General features: G+C 36.1%; 2 protein-coding genes across 2 annotated transcripts; one reads left to right on the top strand and one right to left on the bottom strand.

The window, feature by feature from the left end:
• The first annotated feature begins 9411 nt into the window (after positions 1-9411).
• Positions 9412-12410, top strand: LOC142639233 (4-hydroxyphenylpyruvate dioxygenase). The gene is made up of 2 exons (XM_075813373.1): positions 9412-10704; positions 11934-12410. Exons 1-2 carry the CDS (start codon positions 9413-9415, stop codon positions 12118-12120), a joined length of 1479 nt encoding a protein of 492 aa, XP_075669488.1. The 5' UTR covers position 9412; the 3' UTR covers positions 12121-12410.
• Positions 12411-15514: 3104 nt separating this feature from the next.
• On the bottom strand, positions 15515-19402 carry LOC142641104 (GDSL esterase/lipase At2g42990-like). The gene is made up of 3 exons (XM_075815489.1): positions 18943-19402; positions 16624-17110; positions 15515-15980 (listed from the first exon to the last, which is right to left on the bottom strand). Exons 1-3 carry the CDS (start codon positions 19306-19308, stop codon positions 15787-15789), a joined length of 1047 nt encoding a protein of 348 aa, XP_075671604.1. The 5' UTR covers positions 19309-19402; the 3' UTR covers positions 15515-15786.
• Between the last annotated feature and the right edge of the window lie 292 nt (positions 19403-19694).

Consider the following 19694-nt stretch of genomic DNA (forward strand, 5'->3'; position numbering starts at 1 on the left):
GAAACTTGAGTGTGAAATACTCGATTTCTAAGTGCAATTTCAAATAGCAAAATCAAGTCTAACTAATTAAATTGTTTGAGAGATTTGATTATTTAAAAAAAAAAATCACTTGTTTCCATATCTCAAAGGACACTGTCATACCAGAGTAGTGGCGCACTAACCTCCTTTTCTTTTCTGATTGCAATTTTCTGCATCCACAGGTTTTTTGACAGGTGTTGTTTCTATTGCATAATTATCTTGCCGTGGAAGGGGGGTTATGGAGGACTGCGCCAAAGATTGTAAATTTGGTAAATTTGTTGAGTTGGAGTTTTAATAGTTGAGTTAACTTATGTCTATTTTTTTAATAATTAAATGATTGCCAGATAATTAAAAAAATGTTATGTCTTCACTTTGTATTTGGCTAGACAGCTGATATAATTTTTAGAAAATTTACAATTAAATTACATTTTTTTCTGTATTTTCTATACATGCTTAAAAAAATCAATAAAATCAAATATAAAGAGCTATATTATCAATAAAATGTTTAAATTTTAAATTTGACATTATTTTCTTCGACTGCTTTGCAGGTTGCAATTTAGGGGTGTTTTGGTTCGGTTTCGGTCGGTGTTTGGTTTTGGGCTTGGAGTTTAGGCCAGTTGGGCCTTTTGGTTTTTTTTTTTTTTTCAAAAAATTCTGTTTAGGCTTTTAAAAAAAAAATGCAGTATTCAAGCCACTTGTTTTATGACCCTTTTGTGCTCTAATTAAGCCTATTTTAAAAACCTGTTTTGGGCTTATTTTAGGAACCAATTGTGGCCCAGATTCGGGCCTTATCTATTTTGGCCCATAGCCATCTATAGGCCTTTTTTAGCTTTTTGTTTCGGCCCTTTTGCCCCGGATTCGGGCCTTTCCTATTTTGGCCATTTTTGGGCCTTTTTACAACCTGCTTTGCATTTTACATTTCATAAATTGCTTTTGCTCAACATAAATCTAGAAATACACATTATAGTAGATTCATAAAAAAAAAAAAATCACAACCTATTACAAATTCATAAATCCAAAAATACAACACATATAGTAGATTCATAAATCACAACCTGTCATAAATTCATAACATGCTTTAGAGCTTCTATTATACTCATTAAAATACACATCACATATTCAAAAATAAAAAAATAACCTGTCAACATGATATAACTTGTCAACAATACAATTGCACAAGCACAACCTGACAACACAGATTCACAAATCTAGAAATAATCTAGAGCAAAAAATTTCTCTAGTGCTCAAAGCCTCAAATCTGTAACTTTTTATAGGCAGTAGGCACCTATCAATTACAAACAAGATTAAAAAATAAACTGTACAAGTCAAAATAAAATAACTAGTGCAGATTTCGTTACTTCATTAGTAAAATGTCAATGTACACATATTGTCCATGTGTCAATACTTACATAATAGCATTATAGCCAAAGACTCAAAATAATTTGGCCATATGTCAATGTCAATGTCAATGTTAACATATACTGTCCATATTTAATATTTGGCCAAAGACTCAAAATAAATTGGCCATATGTCATTGCCTATTGCCTAATATCCTATATTTTTCTATGTATAGGCCACTGTCGAAGCACAAAATAAAAGCCCATATCTATATATCTATACGTAGGCCGCTGTCTACTAGTGTCTAATAGCAAAAAGTGTAAATATCATCAATACCACCCGTCCAAAGAGCAAAGAGCAATCTTCAACCATCAACGTCAATAGGTGCTGGTGTGGACATGCCTAGTTCCGATGTTAATGTAGCATCACTCACAAGTTCTACAAACAAAAAAGGAAAATAAACATAAAAGTCACTTGTACAATAAAACAATATATATGCCAATAATCCAAGACATGCAATTTTTTTTAATAATAATAGGCATGTAGAATTTTTTTTAATAAATAAAGAAATTAAAATTAAAATTTTTTTCATATAACAAATAATAGTCATACCTCCATCAAGCTTTTCAAACTCCTCAATATCATCCATGGCAGCATGAAGGAAGATTGGAGCCGATGAAGGACGGAGCCAATTTTGACCACAAATGAGGGCTTCCACCATAAGTGGAGACAATGTACTCCGGAAGGGATCAAGGACACGACCAGCCGTACTAAAGGCAGATTCTGAGGCCACAGTGGATACCGGAATTGCAAGAACATGTTGTGCAACTCTTGAAAGCACACGGTATCGTGGAGAAGTAACCTTCCACCAAGCCAAAATATCAAAATTATCATCAAAGACATCTTCACAACTCTCTAACAAGTATTTATCAACCTCTGATTTGGTATTTGAAGAATCAATACCCTTCAAGTGCTTCTTAAATCCCATCATCCTCATTGCTTTCGCATCAACCACACTAGAATCATCTCCCTCCATTGATCCACTTGGTTTTTGGCCTTGGGCTTGTGTAGCAACATTAGCACTACTACTCCCTACTTGATTTTGAGCATAAGCATTATACAAATCCGCCAAACAGTCTTTACTCTTTTTGCCATATCAACAGCCTTTTGGTTCTCATACAAAGTACCAAAACAGTACTCAAGATACCTCATCTTGTATCGAGGATCAAGAACTAACCCTACATACAACAAGTGATTCGTATTATCAAATTTCCCCCAATACTTTTCAAATTTGGTCTTCATGTAATCAACCATTTTTTCCAACAAATAACTATCTTTTTCATACTCCAAGTCAATTGTGTCATGAATTGACATGAGCTCCAAAAAGTAAGAATTGCTCGTAACATTATTAGCACCTGAAAACCGTAAGGTTGCATCATAGAAAATTTTAAGAAATTTCGAAAAGATCCTAATTTTTTCTCAATCCACATCATCCATTCCCCAAGCAACCTCATGTATATCATTTCCATCTTCCTTTTCTTCCTCTCTAATTGTCATAAGATAATTTGGATCTTCTTCCTCTAATCTCTCAAAAGCCTTTTGATACTTCTCATCCTTCTCCAACATAATATAGGTGTAGTTCCGCCTAGTGGGCACATCTAAGCATAACTGACCTTTAAACTCAAATTTCTCATTCTCCGCACATAACTTAAATGTGTTTTGTCTTTGTGGAGATGATCTCACATATCACACAGATTTCCTCACCTTAATTATTGTCTCATCCATTTCAACTAACTCTTCACGAACAATTAAGTTCAAGATATGAGTACTACACCTCACATGCAAGTATTTATGCCCTAAAATTGTTGCATTCCTATGCTTAGTCTTTTTTTGAATAAAAGAAATTAGCCCACTAATAGAAGCAGCATTATCGACTGTAATAGTTAAAATCTTGTCTATCCCCCAATTAAGTAAAGACATCTCAACCGTTTTCCCAAGTGTTTCACCCTTGTTGTGCGGAGAAGAGATGGAGATTATTTGTGTAAGGAGGCAAACTGATCCAGAACCCAAGGTGTTAACCCTATGACCCAATAAGCCCAAAATAATAAATTTGTTAGCGAGTTGGTTTGATGTTGAATGTTCAATGAGCCCAACATGAATCACTGTTGGTTAGTTTAATCTAAGGATCTGTTTGGATTGGGCTGAAAATTGAAACTGAAAAACACTGTAGCAAAATAATTTTTTAATATGTAAAAAACACTGTTCACGCCTAAAATTACTGTTCATTGGCCTAAAATCACTGTTCATGGCCAATGAACAGCGACATGTGCGTGTCTAGCAAAAGAAAAAAGAAAAAAAAAAGGGGCTAAAATGCAGACGTTGAGCGTTTCAACTCTATCCAAACCCACTCTAAGAATGAAAGTAAATAACAACTTGAAAAGAAAAGTTCTCCTCGGTCAAGTTCAAGCATGATATGTTGTTATATATTTCTCAGACTTATACAAATATTCAAGTTCTTGGTTACAAAGAGGTTTCTCTCTTCTTTTTCTGATCCCCTTTCTGTAAGGGACTCTCATCTCTTCTATACTTCCCCCTTCCTCTCATCTTGACCTTTCATTTGTTGATCAAGTAGCTCATCTTGTTGATACTTGTCTCATCAGCACATTCTTGAAGTCCTTGGTGGGTAGCTGTAAGGCTAGAAGTCACTGTTTAGGCATCATCTCTACATTAAATGTGGCCAGTTGTGTGCAGAGCATTCAATGCGGTGGTAACAGCTTTAATCCCAAATATTTCTCAATTCCCTGTTGATTCTCCTCTCTCCAAAGCTTATCCACCTTTTGAGCATGGCTGTTCCCCTCCTAGTACTTGTTGGGTGATCGAACTTCATGCTTCCATTTTGTTTCCCAAGGAGGTTTGTTTCCTCGGACAATACCTCCTGCTTGTCCTGACTAGCCCTTGTCCTCGGTTCGACGACCCACTTGCCTTTACTAACACTTGTTTGTCCCCAGGCTCAGTGACGTTCTCGGGCAAGGCCCATGGCCCAATACCCTTATCTGAGCTGTTGATTTCCACAATTTGCTATGTGGGAAATTAAGTAATTAAGGTTGACAATCTACGATATAAGATATTAGTTTACAAAAGTTAAAGCCTCAAAACATTAATAATAAAAAAAAACCATTTATGATTTTCAATTACAATGAGTTTTTATTAGCTTAATATTTTGAAGTCCTTTTTTGGAAGTGAGATAGATAGTGTACGTATTACCCATTTTTTCTTTCCCTTATCTTTTGAACCTCTTCTTATCAATTTTTTTTTTAATAAAAAATGCTAAAGGTACTACAAACTGATGTAAACTAATATATTAATGTATATTATTAGTGAGTTTTGACCTTCTAATAAGTGAATATTTTATTTTATTTTAATTTTATAATTGATGACACGTCAATTTGTTTAGTTTTATATAATAAAATTTGTAGTATTCTTAATATTCTACAATTTTGAGCCTTTTATAATAAGGCATGAGTTTATTTATTTATAAAAGAAAACCATTAAAAAATGCAGGTATAACTCATAAGTGACCTAAAGTCTTGAGCCACCATTGGAATGCAAAAATCACAAGTTTTAAACAACATAATTTGGTCTAAGTGGATGGAGGGGGAGTAGAGGTAGGAGTGTTTATGGTTCAGTTGTTGTAATTATTGGACAATTTTTTCACTGCATTAGAGGGGTCAATTTCCCCTTCACTAGCTCTGATGATGACTGTTGGAGGTCGGTTCTTTGGTTTTCATCGGTGCTGTTTTTGTCGGATTGAAAGTTAATTGCACTATATTCCTCCATAAGAGAGAGAGAGAGAGAGAGAGAGAGAGAAGAATATGAAAATCTAAGTTCTAAACCCATAAATCTTATATCTAAACCCACAGATCTAAGATCTCAATCCAAAAATCTAAGAACCCAAAACCCTAGATCTATACACTAAAACCCACAACAAATCAAACCCGCATTAGATTTTCTTTGATTACAATGACAGGGAGAGAGATTTGACACCTGGTTAGGCGACGGTGGAGAGATGAACCACTGGTTAAACCACGACAAAGAGATTTAGCACTTGGGGGTTAAGGTTTGGTTGGTATCAGTTCTTAACACTAAGATCGAGGGTGCCATCGAGAGAGTTTAAGGTTTTGAATAAAAAAATGAAGATGAAAGGGTAGGGAGAGATAGAAATTTGATGATATATATTGGTTTGGTTCAGTTACTATCGGAATACATGATCTAACTTTGATGAGCACACTGCATTGGCGTTGAAACTAGCCATCTTCTCCAATCACAAGTTTCAATTTGGTCAGTCGGCTTGTGGAGCAGTGCGGTTCAATCGGTTTTGGGACAAAAGGTCAATTTGAGTACTCTCTTATACTCCTTTTCCCTTCCCCATGCAATCCGACCATCAAACAACACAAATACTCTAGCGTATGCATTGGCTAGACAAACTTCGGAAGCTTGTGACTTAATGTTTAGTCGGAGGAACTCCTATATTTACTACTTCATTATTTCAGTTAATAATACAACACTGCCTTCTTATTAAAAACTAGCCTCACCACATATGCTTCGCGCATGTGATGGGGTTTTTTATTTTTATTTTTTGGGTTTGTTGTCAAAATTTTCCAAAAAATAAAAGAGAAAGAAGCCACTAAAAATCATATACAATAATCAAAATCATATGAGCAATAAAATGATTAAAAAAAACACTAAAAGAATTATCTTGTAAGAAATGACTACTCCTTCCTCTAAGAGAAAAAAAGTTTTTCTTCTTCTTTTCTTTTTAAAGATTAAACAGAGAAAGAAGAAGAGAGGTACTTATTTATATTTGATTTTAGTAACTGACTTGCTATTAAGGGATATGGATAAGGGGTTATGATTGAATTAAAATAAGTTAGCTAAAAAAACTTACGTGAGATGAGAAAGAGATAGAGTGAAAAAAACTATTTTGTTTAATTTATCTAAAATATAGAGTTGTTTAAATTAGCAATTTTATATATCTAAATTTATTATTTAAGTTTTCTAAATATATAAATTTGAGAGTATTTTAGTATGCAGAATGTTAAAACCAAAAAAAAAAAAAAAAAAAAAAAATCCTATTATAGTAATATTGATTTCTCAAAAAAAAATTATTAGTAATATAAATATAAATTGGTAAATAAATTCAATCTAAATTAGTGTCCCCACTCCCCCATAAGCCTAAAAGTCTAGAACCCAAGAATAGGAGTCATTGCTTACGACCGTGATAAACCTTCCACGTCTTCCGATCATTATTCCATCCACAAGCAAAATCTCAGCCCATGTTGACCATAACGCTTACGTGCGGACTTCACTCGCTTAATCCAATCTGTCCAAAGACTCCAAACCTGCATTCCAAAACTAAACTCCACCATCTCTATTTAAACCCACTCACTCTCCACCATATCACTCTTCCACCACCATCATTTCCCGAAACCAACAACCAACAAGTGGAGCTGCCACTGTCTTAGAAAAGGCAAAGTATCGTTATAATTTTTTTTATAGGAGAATTATAAATTTTTCTTTGGTTTAAAAAAGAGAAAGATTATTTGCTATGTGGCTATGTGGGAAATTAAGTGATTAAAGTTGACAATCTATGATAAAAGATATTAGTTTACAAAAGTTAAAACCTCAAAACATTAAAAAAAAAAACAATTTATGGTTTTCAATTGCATTGAGTTTTTATTGGCTTAATATTTTGAAGTTATGATAAAAGGACTACAAATTTTACGATAAAAAGCATACAAACTAATATACTAATGTATGTTATTAGTGAGTTTCGACCTTCTAATAAATGAATATTTTATTTTATAATTGATGACACGTCAATTTGTTAATTTTATATAATAAAATTTGTAGCATCCTTAATATTCTACAATTTTGGGCCTTTTTATAATAAGGTGTGAGTTTTTTTTTTAATATTATTTTTTTAAAAAAACCATTAAAAAATGCGGACATAACTCATAAGTGGCCTAAAGTCTTGAGCTGCCACTGGAATCTAAAAATCACAAGTTTTAAACAACACAATTTGGTCTAAGTGGGTGGAGGGGGAGTAGAGGTAAGGGTATTTATGGTTAAGTTGTTGTAGTTATTGGCCAATTTTTTCACCACTCTATAGGGGTCAATTTCCCCTTCATCGGCTTTGATGATGACCATTGGAGGTCGGTTCTTTGGTTTTCATCGGTGTTGGTTTTGTCGGATCGAAAGTTAATTGTACTAGATTCCTCCATGAGAGAGAGAGAGAGAGAGAGAGAGAGAGAGAGAGAGAGAGAGAGAGAGGAGAATATGAAAATCTAAGTTATAGACCCATAAATCTTAGATCTAAACCCACATATCTAAGATCTCATATAAATACCAAAACCTAAGATCTAGACAACAAAACCCAAGATCTAAAGATTCTAAACCCAAAACCTTAGATCTAGACACTAAAACCCACAACAAGCCAAACCCACATTAGATTTTCTTTGATTACAATGAGAGGGAGAGAGATTTGACACCTGGTTAGGCGGTGGTGGAGGGATGAACCACTGGGTAAGCCACGATAGAGAGATTTAGCACTTGGGGGGTTAAGGTTTGGTTGGTATTAGTTCTTAACACCCAGATTGAGGGTGCCATTGAGAGAGTTTAGGGTTTTGAAAAAAAAAATGAAGATGAAAGGGTAGGGAGGGATAGAAATTTGATGATATATATTGGTTTGGTTCAATTACTATTGGAATACATGATCTAACTTTGACGACCGCACTGGCATTGAAACTAGCCATCTTCTCCAATCACAAATTTCAATTTAGTCGGTTGGCTTGTAGAGCAGTGCGGTTTAGTCAGTTTTGGGACAAAAGGTCAATTTGAGTACTCTCCTATACTCCTTCTCCCTCCCCATCCAATCCAACCATTAAACAACACAAATACTCTAACGTATGCACTGGCTAGACAAAGTGACAAACTACAGGAGTTCCTCCGATTTAATGTTTAGTTGGAGGAGCTCCCATATTTACTACTTCATTATTTCAGTTAATAATACAACACTGCCCTCTTATTAAAAACTAGTCTCACCACATATGTTTCATGCGTGTGATGAGGTTTTTATTTTATTTTATTATTTTGGTTTAGTGGCAAAATTTTCCAAAAAATAAAAGAGAAAGAAGCCACAAAAAATCATATACAATAATCAAAATCATATGAGCAATAAAATGATTAAAAAAAAAACACTAAAAAAATGACCTTGTAAGAAATGACTACTCCTTCCTTTGAGAGAAAGAGATTTTTTTTTTTTTTTTAAAGATTAAACAGAGAAAGAAGAAGTGAGGTATTTATTTATGTTTGATTTTAGTAACTGACTTGCTATTAAGGGATATCGATAAGGGGTTATGATTAAATTAAAATAAGTTAGCCAAAAAAACTTACGTGAGATGAGAGGGAGATAAAGTGAAAAAGCTATTTTGTTTAATTTATCTAAAATTTAGAGATGTTTAAATTAGCAATTTTATATATCTAACTTTATTATTTAAGCTTTCTAAATATATAAATTTGAAGGTATTTTAGTATACAGAATGATCAAATCCAAAAAAAAAAAAAAAAACTATCATCAGTAATATAAATATAAATTGGTAAATAAATTCAATCTAAATTAGTATGCATTTGAATTGGCGTCTGCATCTCCACGTCCCACGTTTCACCTTTTTTTTTTTTGAAGTGTGTTTCTCAGTTTCTGTGGTTTTATGTCACACTAGTGGGTTCCGTTTACTATTCACGGGACTCATAAACCTCTTTTTTCAGTAATTTTTTCATTAAAAGTAAGTTTTACAATACTATTCATATATTTAAAATTTTTTTTGTTACAGTATTTTCAATTTATAACAAAATAAACAGTTTCCAAACTATTCTAATCCCCAATAAGACTAAAAGTCTAGAAGCCAAGAATAGGAGTCAATGAGCCATTGCTTTCCTTGATCCCTCCACGTCATCCGATCATTATTCCATCCACAAGCAAAATCTTAAATCTCAGCCCATGTTGACCATAACGCTTACGTGCGGACTTCAGTCGCTTGTTAATCCAATCTGTCCAAACCCACATTCCAAAACCAAAACCAAACTCAAACTCCACCATCTCTATTTAAACCCACTCACTCTGCCTCGCAAACCCAACGTCACCCGAAACCAACAACCAACAACCATGGGCAACAATCCGGACGAAACCAGGTTCAAACTCGTCGGATTCTCCAACTTCGTCCGGGCCAACCCGAAATCCGACCGTTTCAAGGTCAACCGGTTCCACCACGTGGAGTTCTGGTGTACGGACGCCACCAACACGGCCCGAAGATTCTCATGGGGCTTGGGCATGCCCATCGTAGCCAAGTCGGACCTATCCACGGGTAACTTGACCCACGCGTCCTATCTCCTCCGCTCCGGCCAGCTCAGCTTCCTCTTCACCGCTCCGTATTCTCCTTCTCTAGCCACCATGGAAAACGTGGCCCCCGCCGCCACGTCCTCCATCCCCACCTTCGACCGCGGCGCGTGCCTCGACTTCGCGTCCAAGCACGGCCTCGGCGTTCGCGCCGTCGCCGTCGAGGTCGACGACGCCGTTTCCGCCTTCCACGTCAGCGTCGCCAACGGCGCCGCGCCGGTCTCCCCTCCCGTCCACCTCGACGAGGACCAAACCGCCACTCTCTCCGAAGTCCACCTCTACGGCGACGTCGTTTTGCGCTACGTCAGCTCCAAATCCACCTCCGACTCTCTGTTCCTCCCCAAATTCGAGGCCGTGGACGCGACCTCATCGTTTCCATCTCTAGATTTCGGAATCCGCCGTCTAGACCACGCCGTCGGCAACGTGTCCGATCTCGCCGCCGCCGTGTCCTACGTGAAAACCTTCACCGGATTCCACGAGTTCGCCGAGTTCACGGCGGAGGACGTCGGAACGAGCGAGAGCGGATTAAACTCCGTCGTTTTGGCGAACAATGAAGAAACCGTTCTGATACCGATGAACGAGCCGGTGTACGGGACGAAGAGGAAGAGCCAAATACAGACGTACCTGGAGCACAACGAAGGAGCCGGAGTGCAGCATTTGGCACTGGTGAGCGAGAACATATTCAGGACGCTGAGGGAGATGAGGCAGCGGAGCGGAGTCGGGGGTTTCGAGTTCATGCCGTCGCCGCCGCCGACGTATTACAAGAATCTGAAGAACAGGGTTGGGGACGTGTTGACGGATGAGCAGATTAAGGAGTGTGAGGAGTTGGGGATTTTGGTTGATAGAGATGATCAAGGGACCTTGCTCCAAATCTTCACAAAACCTGTTGGTGATAGGTATTTTATGCAACAACTAATTAACTCTTTTAACTCTATATACTCTCTATTGCTGCTGCATTTTTAATTTGTTTCCAAACTTTAGAGATTAATTTCACATTTTGAACCAAAAATTGGAGTGAAAATTGAAAATGAAAGTGTAGATTGTGTTTTGAATGTAGTTTTGGTGGTTAATTTTGTATGTGGTGGTTAACATGGTCCCAAGTGTAACCTTGGCTGGTAATCTTTTTGCATTGCTTCACTTTTTTTATTGAAAAGGTGAAAAAGAGAAAAGAATGTAAATTGAAAGAATAGAAAGTTATGGGCTTTATTTTTGCTTGATTAGATGGATTTTTGAGGAAGATTTTGAATTATTTTTGTGTGGGGTCAAAAACACCATGAAAAAAAGAACAAACTAGATGATTAAGATCGACACAACTGATTTATAAGGACAGAGAAGGTAATTTACAATGGGAAGATTGGAGAAAGATTGATGATCAAGATGGGTGAACTGAGTATGTTTCATTAAGAAATGGCCTTAGCTGAGATACAAAAGATGAACTTAAGCTATTACATAGTCTTTCCTCTATCTTTTTCTCTTATAAAACTGGAATCCCCTTCTTCTGTGGATCTCAGAGGGAGCTAGTCCCATCAGACACTTCTTCTCTTACTTTTTGATCATGAAAGAAGAATTTTGGGGTGTCCTTACAGTTCAGGCCGGTCATTTATCATTCAATGCGGTTGACATTAGTTAAGAACATCTAATTAATGCGGAGGTAACTATTGCTTTAGGCTTTGTGCTGTTTTCTTAGTGTCCTTGGCGTGAATTCTGGGCCGAGTTTTCAAACTCGGCAATACTGCTGAAGCTTTCCCTGGCTAAGGGATTCTCAGGTCACCTCGGCCTGTAGCTTGGGTGATTCCGCTCTTCTTTGGCCTTTGGGCTTATGATACTGAGACTTGGGCCTAATCCCATCCTCTTAAGTTGCTGCTCCAATAGTCTTTCTTTGGCCTGCAATCCACGTGGTGTAGATACCCCCTCCCACAATTTTCTTATCTATTTCTTTTGGTTCTTTTCCTTTCTCTAGTGGTGATTGGTGAACCAAACATGGTGGCAGAGTTCACATGTAGTTGGGATCTAAACTTGTAATAATTATAGCAATTTCAACATAGTTAATGTTTTTTTTAGTTGTTCTGTTTTGCCCTGTTTACATTATTTTGGATTGATTGGTTTTGGTTTATCATATGGACAGACCAACCATATTCATAGAGATAATTCAGAGAGTAGGATGCATGCTCAAGGATGAGGAAGGGAGGGAATACCAAAAAGGCGGATGTGGAGGATTTGGGAAGGGTAACTTCTCCGAGCTCTTCAAGTCCATCGAGGAATATGAGAAGACGCTTGAAGCCAAGCGAGTTTCTGAACCAGCTGCTGCATGAGAATATAGTCTTTGATGTAATGTTCATCCACAGACCACAAGACTATTTTTCTTCCAGGAATAAGGTAGTTGCTGGAGCCATGGTTGGTTATACTATTTTTACAAAATTTGTGGACAGATTCTAAGATATTGTCATGCATGTAAGCTTCATGTGTCACATGAACCATCAGTTCAATGTACAAAGACCTGAATGCTGAAATATGTTTATATAGATTATTTAGTGTATGCATTTTGGCTGTAATTTTCGGCAACTTAAATGAGGAATAAATTCTGGAAATTACTTCTGTATTACATGTTTTGTATTTGTCCCTTGGAGAATGCACAATGATGTAAACAATATCTAAATAGATGTTTAGCAGCAGTAGTTAATATTTCATTTTTGGCATGAATTGAGACTGGAGGCTAATTGGCAGTGATGAAATTGAGTGTTGAATAAGGCATGGTGTATTTTGCTGGTAGTCCATTAGGGTATGTTTAAAGAAGCTACTAGAGCTCTTGTCCTAGAGGTTTCTTGCTACTCGGTGCCAATTGCCTAGAAAACCCAAAGGAGGATAGGTTGGCATCTCCAAAGGAAGGGAGAAAGTCCATCTTGTAAGTGAAAACAAGTGTAATTTCCAACCAAGTAGATTCAGTTCCCAAAAAAAAAATAATTTAAATTTAGGTGTGAAGCATGTCAATCTGGAATTGGTGGTACGTTTTTGAAGAGAACTCATAGGATAGGAGTGAGAGAAGTGTGGAGCAATTCGGAATATGTAATGGCAAAGAAGTTGAGGTTCGAAGGTTGTAGCAAGCAATGGTAGAGAGGTAAAATTAGTACATATGCCCATATCAAGTTCCAAATAAAAACAAACTCATTTGGGATTTTTCTAACACTGCACGTTCAGTAAGCTAGTAGGTACTGAACCCCAACTAGTAGTATTACTATTAGAGCATTCACAGCAGTGGAGCTAAATAGCTATATTGCTATTTTAGCTCCACTCAAACCACAAAATCTCATACACAGCAGTGGAGGCAAAGCTAAAATTTTTTAGCTTTGCGCTACAGTGCTCATGTATCAATACATGAGCACTGTAGCTGAAAGTTATAAAAAAAAAAACTATTTTATTCGGGTTTGATTAAAATAATTCAAAGCCTCTCTCTCTGTCTCTGTCTCTGTCTCTCTCTCAGTCACTCTCATCTCTGTGCTCTGTGCACTGAAGCTTTCATCTCTCTGAACCTCATCTCTCCAACTCCGAAGCTCGACGTCACCGACCCACCGCCGATCAGCCTCAGACTCACGTCGCCATCCGCCTCAGACCCACGCCACTGATCCGCCATCCGCCTCAGACCCACGCCGCCGATCCGCCATCTGCCTCAGACCCACGAGTAGAGCGATGAGATCGAAGCCAAGAGAGATGATTGGCGCAAGTCTCGTCGGCCGGTACCGAATCGGACAGAGTATCGGGCATGGGTTTCGGTTTGGCTGTGTTGAATCCACTGTGTTGCCTTGCTCCGATTTCGATCGTGAAGGACCGAGCCACGCCGTTGGCAGCAAAATCGGGCGGTCCGTATCAGTTAAGGCTCGATTCGTCAGTGAAGACCATGAAACCGTGCCCCTCGGTGCAGGTATCGTCCACCGATACTGAATCGGACAGAGTATCGGGCATGGGTCTCGTCCACCGATACTAAAATCGTGCCCCTCGGTGCTGTGTTGATTTTTCTAAGTTTTTGTTTTGTTCTTCTTCACTGGTTTTGATGGGATTTGATGGCACGGTGGGTTGTGGTTGTACAGTAATCAAGTAGAAGATGAAAAAAAAAAAAAAAAAAAAAGAAGAGAGGAGAAAACGAGAGGGCTGGAGGCAGAAAGAAAGAGTGAGGGTGGGTTTGGAGAAAGGGGAAAGTAAAGAAAAAAAAAGGAGTGGATGGAATGGAAGATAGTGTGTGGTGGACAAAATGCAAGAGAAAAAAAAGAAAAAAAAAAAAGAAAGAAAAGAAATGGATGAAAGAAAAGCAAAGAATAAGACATGTCAATTTAAAAATATTTTTACAATATTTTCACAATAAATTTTTAAGTAATTAGCTAATATTGGTGAGTAAAAATATAATTTTAGTGGCGGGATCAAATTAGAATTAGTAACAATTTTCCATATAAGATTTTGTTATGATTCTTGTGAAAGTATTGTAAAAAATATTGTGGATGTAACATTTTTTTTTTGAAAAATATAATTCTTGAGAATAAATAGAAGAAGAAGAAAAAATAAAGATTGTTGCGGCGGCGGCGGCGGCGGCAGTGGTAGTGGCGGTGGTAGCAATTGCGGTGGCGGCGGCGGTAGTGGCAGCGGTTGCAGTTGCGGTTGCGGGTAGTTGTGATTGTTGTTTATTGTAGTAGATATATTATTTTATTGTATTGGATATATTATTTTATTGTAGTAGATATATTATTTTATTGTGATGTTTATATTATTTTATTGTGTTGAAAGTTTAAAAATAGATCCTGAGCGATGTTTTGTAAAGTGAATAGGTAAAATAGATAAAGTAACTTTTTGTGGAGCTAAAAAGCTAAATTTTTAGCTCCACTGCTGGGGATGCTCTTACTCATACAACTGATACAGGAATCCTTATAATTCACCAGAACAAAGACAAACAGGCTTAATTGGCAAGAACAAGCAAACCCAGCTCTGATCATTGATACAATGTTAGTGAATCTAACCCAAAAACTGGATCAATAGAGAGCCCAACTTGTACATAGACGTATATAAATTCCGAAACACAACAATCGGATTCAGTTTGACAGTATGATCCAGTTTTGGAACTTGTGTATTTCTTTAGAGAGAATAACAAAAAATTTCTTCTCATTGGCTTTTAATTGATTTGCAAAATCAATCAACAAATGATTGAAGACAACACCAAAAGTTTCTACTCCAAGAAAATCAATAATGTACTTTGATGTGAGATGTATGTCGTTCCGCAAATAGATTATATTGCTTTCAAATTTACTAGATACAGTTGTAGCTTGAAATATTTTGGAACTATTGCATAACCACAATCATTGTCAGTAGGGTGGTTGTCCTCCACATTATCTTTCACCATATTACGAACAAGCTTTGATATCCTTGGTGCTGAATAGAAAGCATGAAAAAGTTTAAATCCATAAAGGGCTCATTCAATGCAGAGGATAAAAGAGAGGGAGATTATGATTTTACGGATTCCGTACCAAAGAAAATAAATTGATAGTAATTTTATCAAAAGAAATGCTAATAAATGCTTTTAAGACATCGATAAATAATCCATTTAAAGAAAGTTTTGATGGGAAAAGAAAAAAAAAATTAATGTTTTCATTTCTCATGAAAATGATGTTAAAATTTTCCTAAAATGGATTATAAACTAATGCTTTAAAGTACTCGTTAGCATGACTCTTTTATCAATAATAAACTTCTATTTTGATTACAAATTAGGCATATTTAAAACCTTTGACAAACTTATTTTCCAAGTAAGCATTCCTAAACATATTTTAATTGAAATAGTACCATAACAGAACTCTAAGTAGTTGACTACAAAGGCCTTAAATATATCTGAAATTAAGAAAATAACATCCTAACCCGTCAATTTTCGTAAAAATATAAAAAAGTTAGCTCCATATTTTCTCCTACGTATAGCATGAGAATCAGACATCACACGCTATAACATATCACAGAAACTTAGCTAGAAAATTTTTAATCAAATAATTCGAGATGATCTGAGTTGCTTTCTCTGAAGGATGGAAAGAATCCCAAAACACATATTTATTTGCATCTGAGCATGTAAATGGACTCTGTGGATCACACATGTAGCTCATCTCAAATAACCCAGTGCCACAACATCCCACACTCGCAACATCGAACCCTGCAACCAAGATCAAATAGTTCTCAAACTTGGCTAAAAAAGGACTAACTTAAGACATCTCAAATTTAATTTCAACTTGTATTAATGCATGCTTTTGCAAGTTTATTTGATAATTAAATAGGAATAAAAAAAAAATACTCTTTTTTTTTCCTTTCCTTCTTTCTAAAATTACTAAAATTTTCTGCTAGAACAATAAACAAGGAAGTGGTAAATAATTTGTGGCTTAATAATGATTTCCCAACTGACATATTAATCGCCCTTGTCTTGGTCCCATTATGGCTATTCATAACTCTGTATCTTAAAATAAATATATTGTATGTAAATTTATTGTTCAGTTCTCCATGGTTGCCTACAATAGTAGTAAGACCATTTAGGAACTAGCATAAAATAAATCATAAATGGACAGGCCAAGCCCACAGTTGTTTCTCAAAGCAATTATTAATTGAATATGGCAGGCTTTTAACCCCTAGCCCACAGTTTTTTTTTTTCACATAAAAAAAAAAAAACATCAAAGTGTGTCTATAAATTTATGAAGTTAGAAAGTTGTTTTGGTATGATCCAAAATAAGGAATAATGAAATAAATGTCAAGAAAAAATGAGTAGGAAGAAAAACTAAAATAATGTATACGAAATCAAAACTTACCAAATGTAGAAGGCCTCTTAACGATTTGCAGAAAAATGTCATATGCATTTGCAAACACTAGTTTAAGACCAGGAAGCTCCTTGTTAAGCTTTGCCACCAAACTCTTCAATTTCCCATTAAATTCCAAGGCTACATTGTTATATTCTGCCACACAATCATGATCGAAAATGTTTACTGTTCTCTCCAATGGCAAACACCCCATTGGAGGAACCCCAGTTAAGGATATTTTTCGAGCTCCTAGACCATGAATTGTGAGAATGAAATTATTGGCAAGTCCGATTAGAAAATCCTGGTACTGTTCGACTGTGAATTGGGATTGTCGGTTTGGTAACGTGTAATAGTTCTCAAGGAAGTCGTTTGTTCCTACACTGATCAAATATAAAGATTCACTTAATATTTTTTTTGCCTTCTCATTGCCAACATACTCTTTCAATTTCTTTTGGTAGTCCTTGTAGTACTCCACTTCCTTCCAGAGAGGTATCACACCCTGAAACAGGATAAATTACATGAATAAAACTTATTTGTTTATTTTTTTAGATAATCCGTTGATATAACTTATAACAAGGGAGATAATAGGATGTGAGAATTTAAACCATAAATGTTTTTTTCTTTGAAAACACGAGGAGGTTGGGCCGTAGGGATGTGACTGGGTTGGGTTGAGGAGTTTTTTTCAATCTGACGACTTGACCCATACACACCCAACATGGAAAAAAATCCAATCCAACTCAACCCATCATAGAGGATCCAACACAACTCACATAGATCTGGTTGGATACGCACAATTGAGCACCCTTCCAAAATAAATTTTTTTAAAAAAGAATTTTTTTTGGAGAAATTAAAAAATAAAAAGTTAAAATGAGTGGATAAGGGTGGGTGATGTCGGCAAGGCATAAAGTACATAGTATAGTTAGCATATCTAGACTAATAAAACTATTATTAACCATGTATATATAGAGTCCGTTTGGATAGAACTTATTTTGCTGAAACTGAAAACTGAAAACTGAAAACACTGTAGCAAAATAATTTTTAAATGTGTGAATAGTACTGTGGGACCCATTTTTAATGAAAAAGTTGTTAAAAAGTGAAATTTGTGGGACCCATGAACAGTGCATTTGTGCACTGTTCATGGCTGAATAGTCAAACACTGCGGCTGGGTTAAAAAAAAAAAAAAAAAAAAAGGGAAGCAAAACGTGGACGTGGGACGCAGACTTGGATCCAAACGCATTCATAGTATAGTTAGCATATCTAGACTAATAAAACTATTATTAACCATGTATTATATACTTTATGACTTGACGACATCACCCACCCTCATCCACTTGTTTTAACTTTTTATTTTTTAATTTCTCCAAATTTTTTTTTTTTTTTAAATTTATTTTGGAAGGGTGCTCAATTGTTCGTAAATTAGGCGATGATCCATGGGTTTGACATATTTTTTAATTTAAAATTTTTAATTGAGCATTAGAGCAATACTAATACAAATAAGAGAAAATTTATAACCTAATACACATGAGCATAAAACCAAACCAACGCAAACTAATTTTTAGTGCTTCAAAGTTAGAAGGATGTCATATATTTATATCCCAACTCAGTTGTTGAACAAAAGAGCAAATAATAAAATTATATAACATATTTCTTAAATATATATTAAATATAGGTGGGTTAGGTTGGATTATATGAATTTGTGAATTTGCTGACCAACACCTAACTTGACCCATCGTAAAATAAATTTTGATAATCCAATTCAACTCACCAACCCTTAAAAATCAACCCAACCCGACATGTTGGGTTGGATTGGGTTGATTTTGGCTGATTGGCAAGTTGGCTATACACCCCTACCAAGAGGTATCAACCAGTTGAGCTACAAATACACTCACATATGGACTAAAAAAAAGTAATACTCTTTTTTTGCAGAATTTGGGAGATGTGATTGGTAAATCTTATCTCCATTTTTTTTAGAGAGGCTGATTCCCAAACTCAAATTCATGACCTATCACTTTTGATGGAAGACATTTACCAAAGCCCTTACATATAGACTAATGGGTTAATTGTTGCTATGTAGAATTTGATAAATAAGGCATGAGTGTGTGCAGTGCAATGTGATGTGCATATTGATACTTACACACACACAGAATTAACATGCCAAATTTGTTGTCAAGAGCCTTGTAATTCAACTAGTTGACACCTCCTGCTATTTCCAATGAAAGACATTTAAGATTCAAATCCCCCCACCACTAACTCTTGAATTGAAAAAAAAAAAACAAAAACATTCAAAATTTGTTAAGGTTTATGTATTGGAAAGTTCATATGGGTACTTACTAGCACATCAGAAGTGGCATTATCATAGCCAGTTCCTGCAGAAGCAAAGCAAACTCCAGTAGCAAAATCTGAGATATTATAAGTTGGATCCAAGTAGGCAGGTATTGTTGGCTTGAGTCCAAAAGCCTCGGAGATGAAGTCAGGAGGAATCCGGCCATTGGAGAAGCGTCCGGTTGGGCGGCCGCCAAAAAAGTCACGACCATAAGGCACGAAGTTGCTCTTGGCAATCGTTGGAATCTGGTTATTGTTACCCGAATCCACAGATGAATCTCCAAAAACTATGACTGCTGGAACTTTAGCTTTGGATTTTCCTAGTAGTACTAGGATTTGGATTAAGAACAGCCATGGCATGTAGATGTATGCCATCGCAGTTTTTTAGTATCTCAGTAGCTTGAAGCAACAATAGAGATTGTATATGGAAATGGTATGTGGGAGAAGAAATGCTAATAAATTTTTGCATAAAGGAAATAAGAATTTGGTTGGATATTGACCTGAAAAGTTTGGTGGTGTAGTTATTATTGCTTTTAATTGTGAAGTACCAAGGTCTACCATCATTATGAGGTTGTGCAGGGCTTAGCTATCAAGATATCTTGCAGTAATGTGCCGATCATAGTCGATGTTCCCAACATTTGGAGTTCATATTTATGGTACGAAATGTTGAAGTCAAAAAGTATTTTGTGAATTTATTTTGTGTGTGTGTGTGTGTGTGTGTGTCTGTGTGTGCATGGTTGCGTGTGGAAAAGGTTAGAAAT

This window comes from Castanea sativa, chromosome 6, assembly GCF_040712315.1.
Source record: "Castanea sativa cultivar Marrone di Chiusa Pesio chromosome 6, ASM4071231v1".
Taxonomy (NCBI): Eukaryota; Viridiplantae; Streptophyta; class Magnoliopsida; order Fagales; family Fagaceae; genus Castanea; species Castanea sativa.

Excerpts from the sequence above, each read along its gene's own strand:
- LOC142641104 (XM_075815489.1), bottom strand. The coding sequence starts at position 19,308 with ATGGCATACATCTACATGCCATGGCTGTTCTTAATCCAAATCCTAGTA. Across the intron at positions 17,111-18,942 it reads ATGCCACTTCTGATGTGCTA|GGTGTGATACCTCTCTGGAA; the intron begins GTAAGTACCCAT and ends ATCCTGTTTCAG. Across the intron at positions 15,981-16,623 it reads TAAGAGGCCTTCTACATTTG|GGTTCGATGTTGCGAGTGTG; the intron begins GTAAGTTTTGAT and ends TCTTGGTTGCAG.
- LOC142639233 (XM_075813373.1), top strand. The coding sequence starts at position 9,413 with ATGTTGACCATAACGCTTACGTGCGGACTTCAGTCGCTTGTTAATCCA. Across the intron at positions 10,705-11,933 it reads ACAAAACCTGTTGGTGATAG|ACCAACCATATTCATAGAGA; the intron begins GTATTTTATGCA and ends TCATATGGACAG.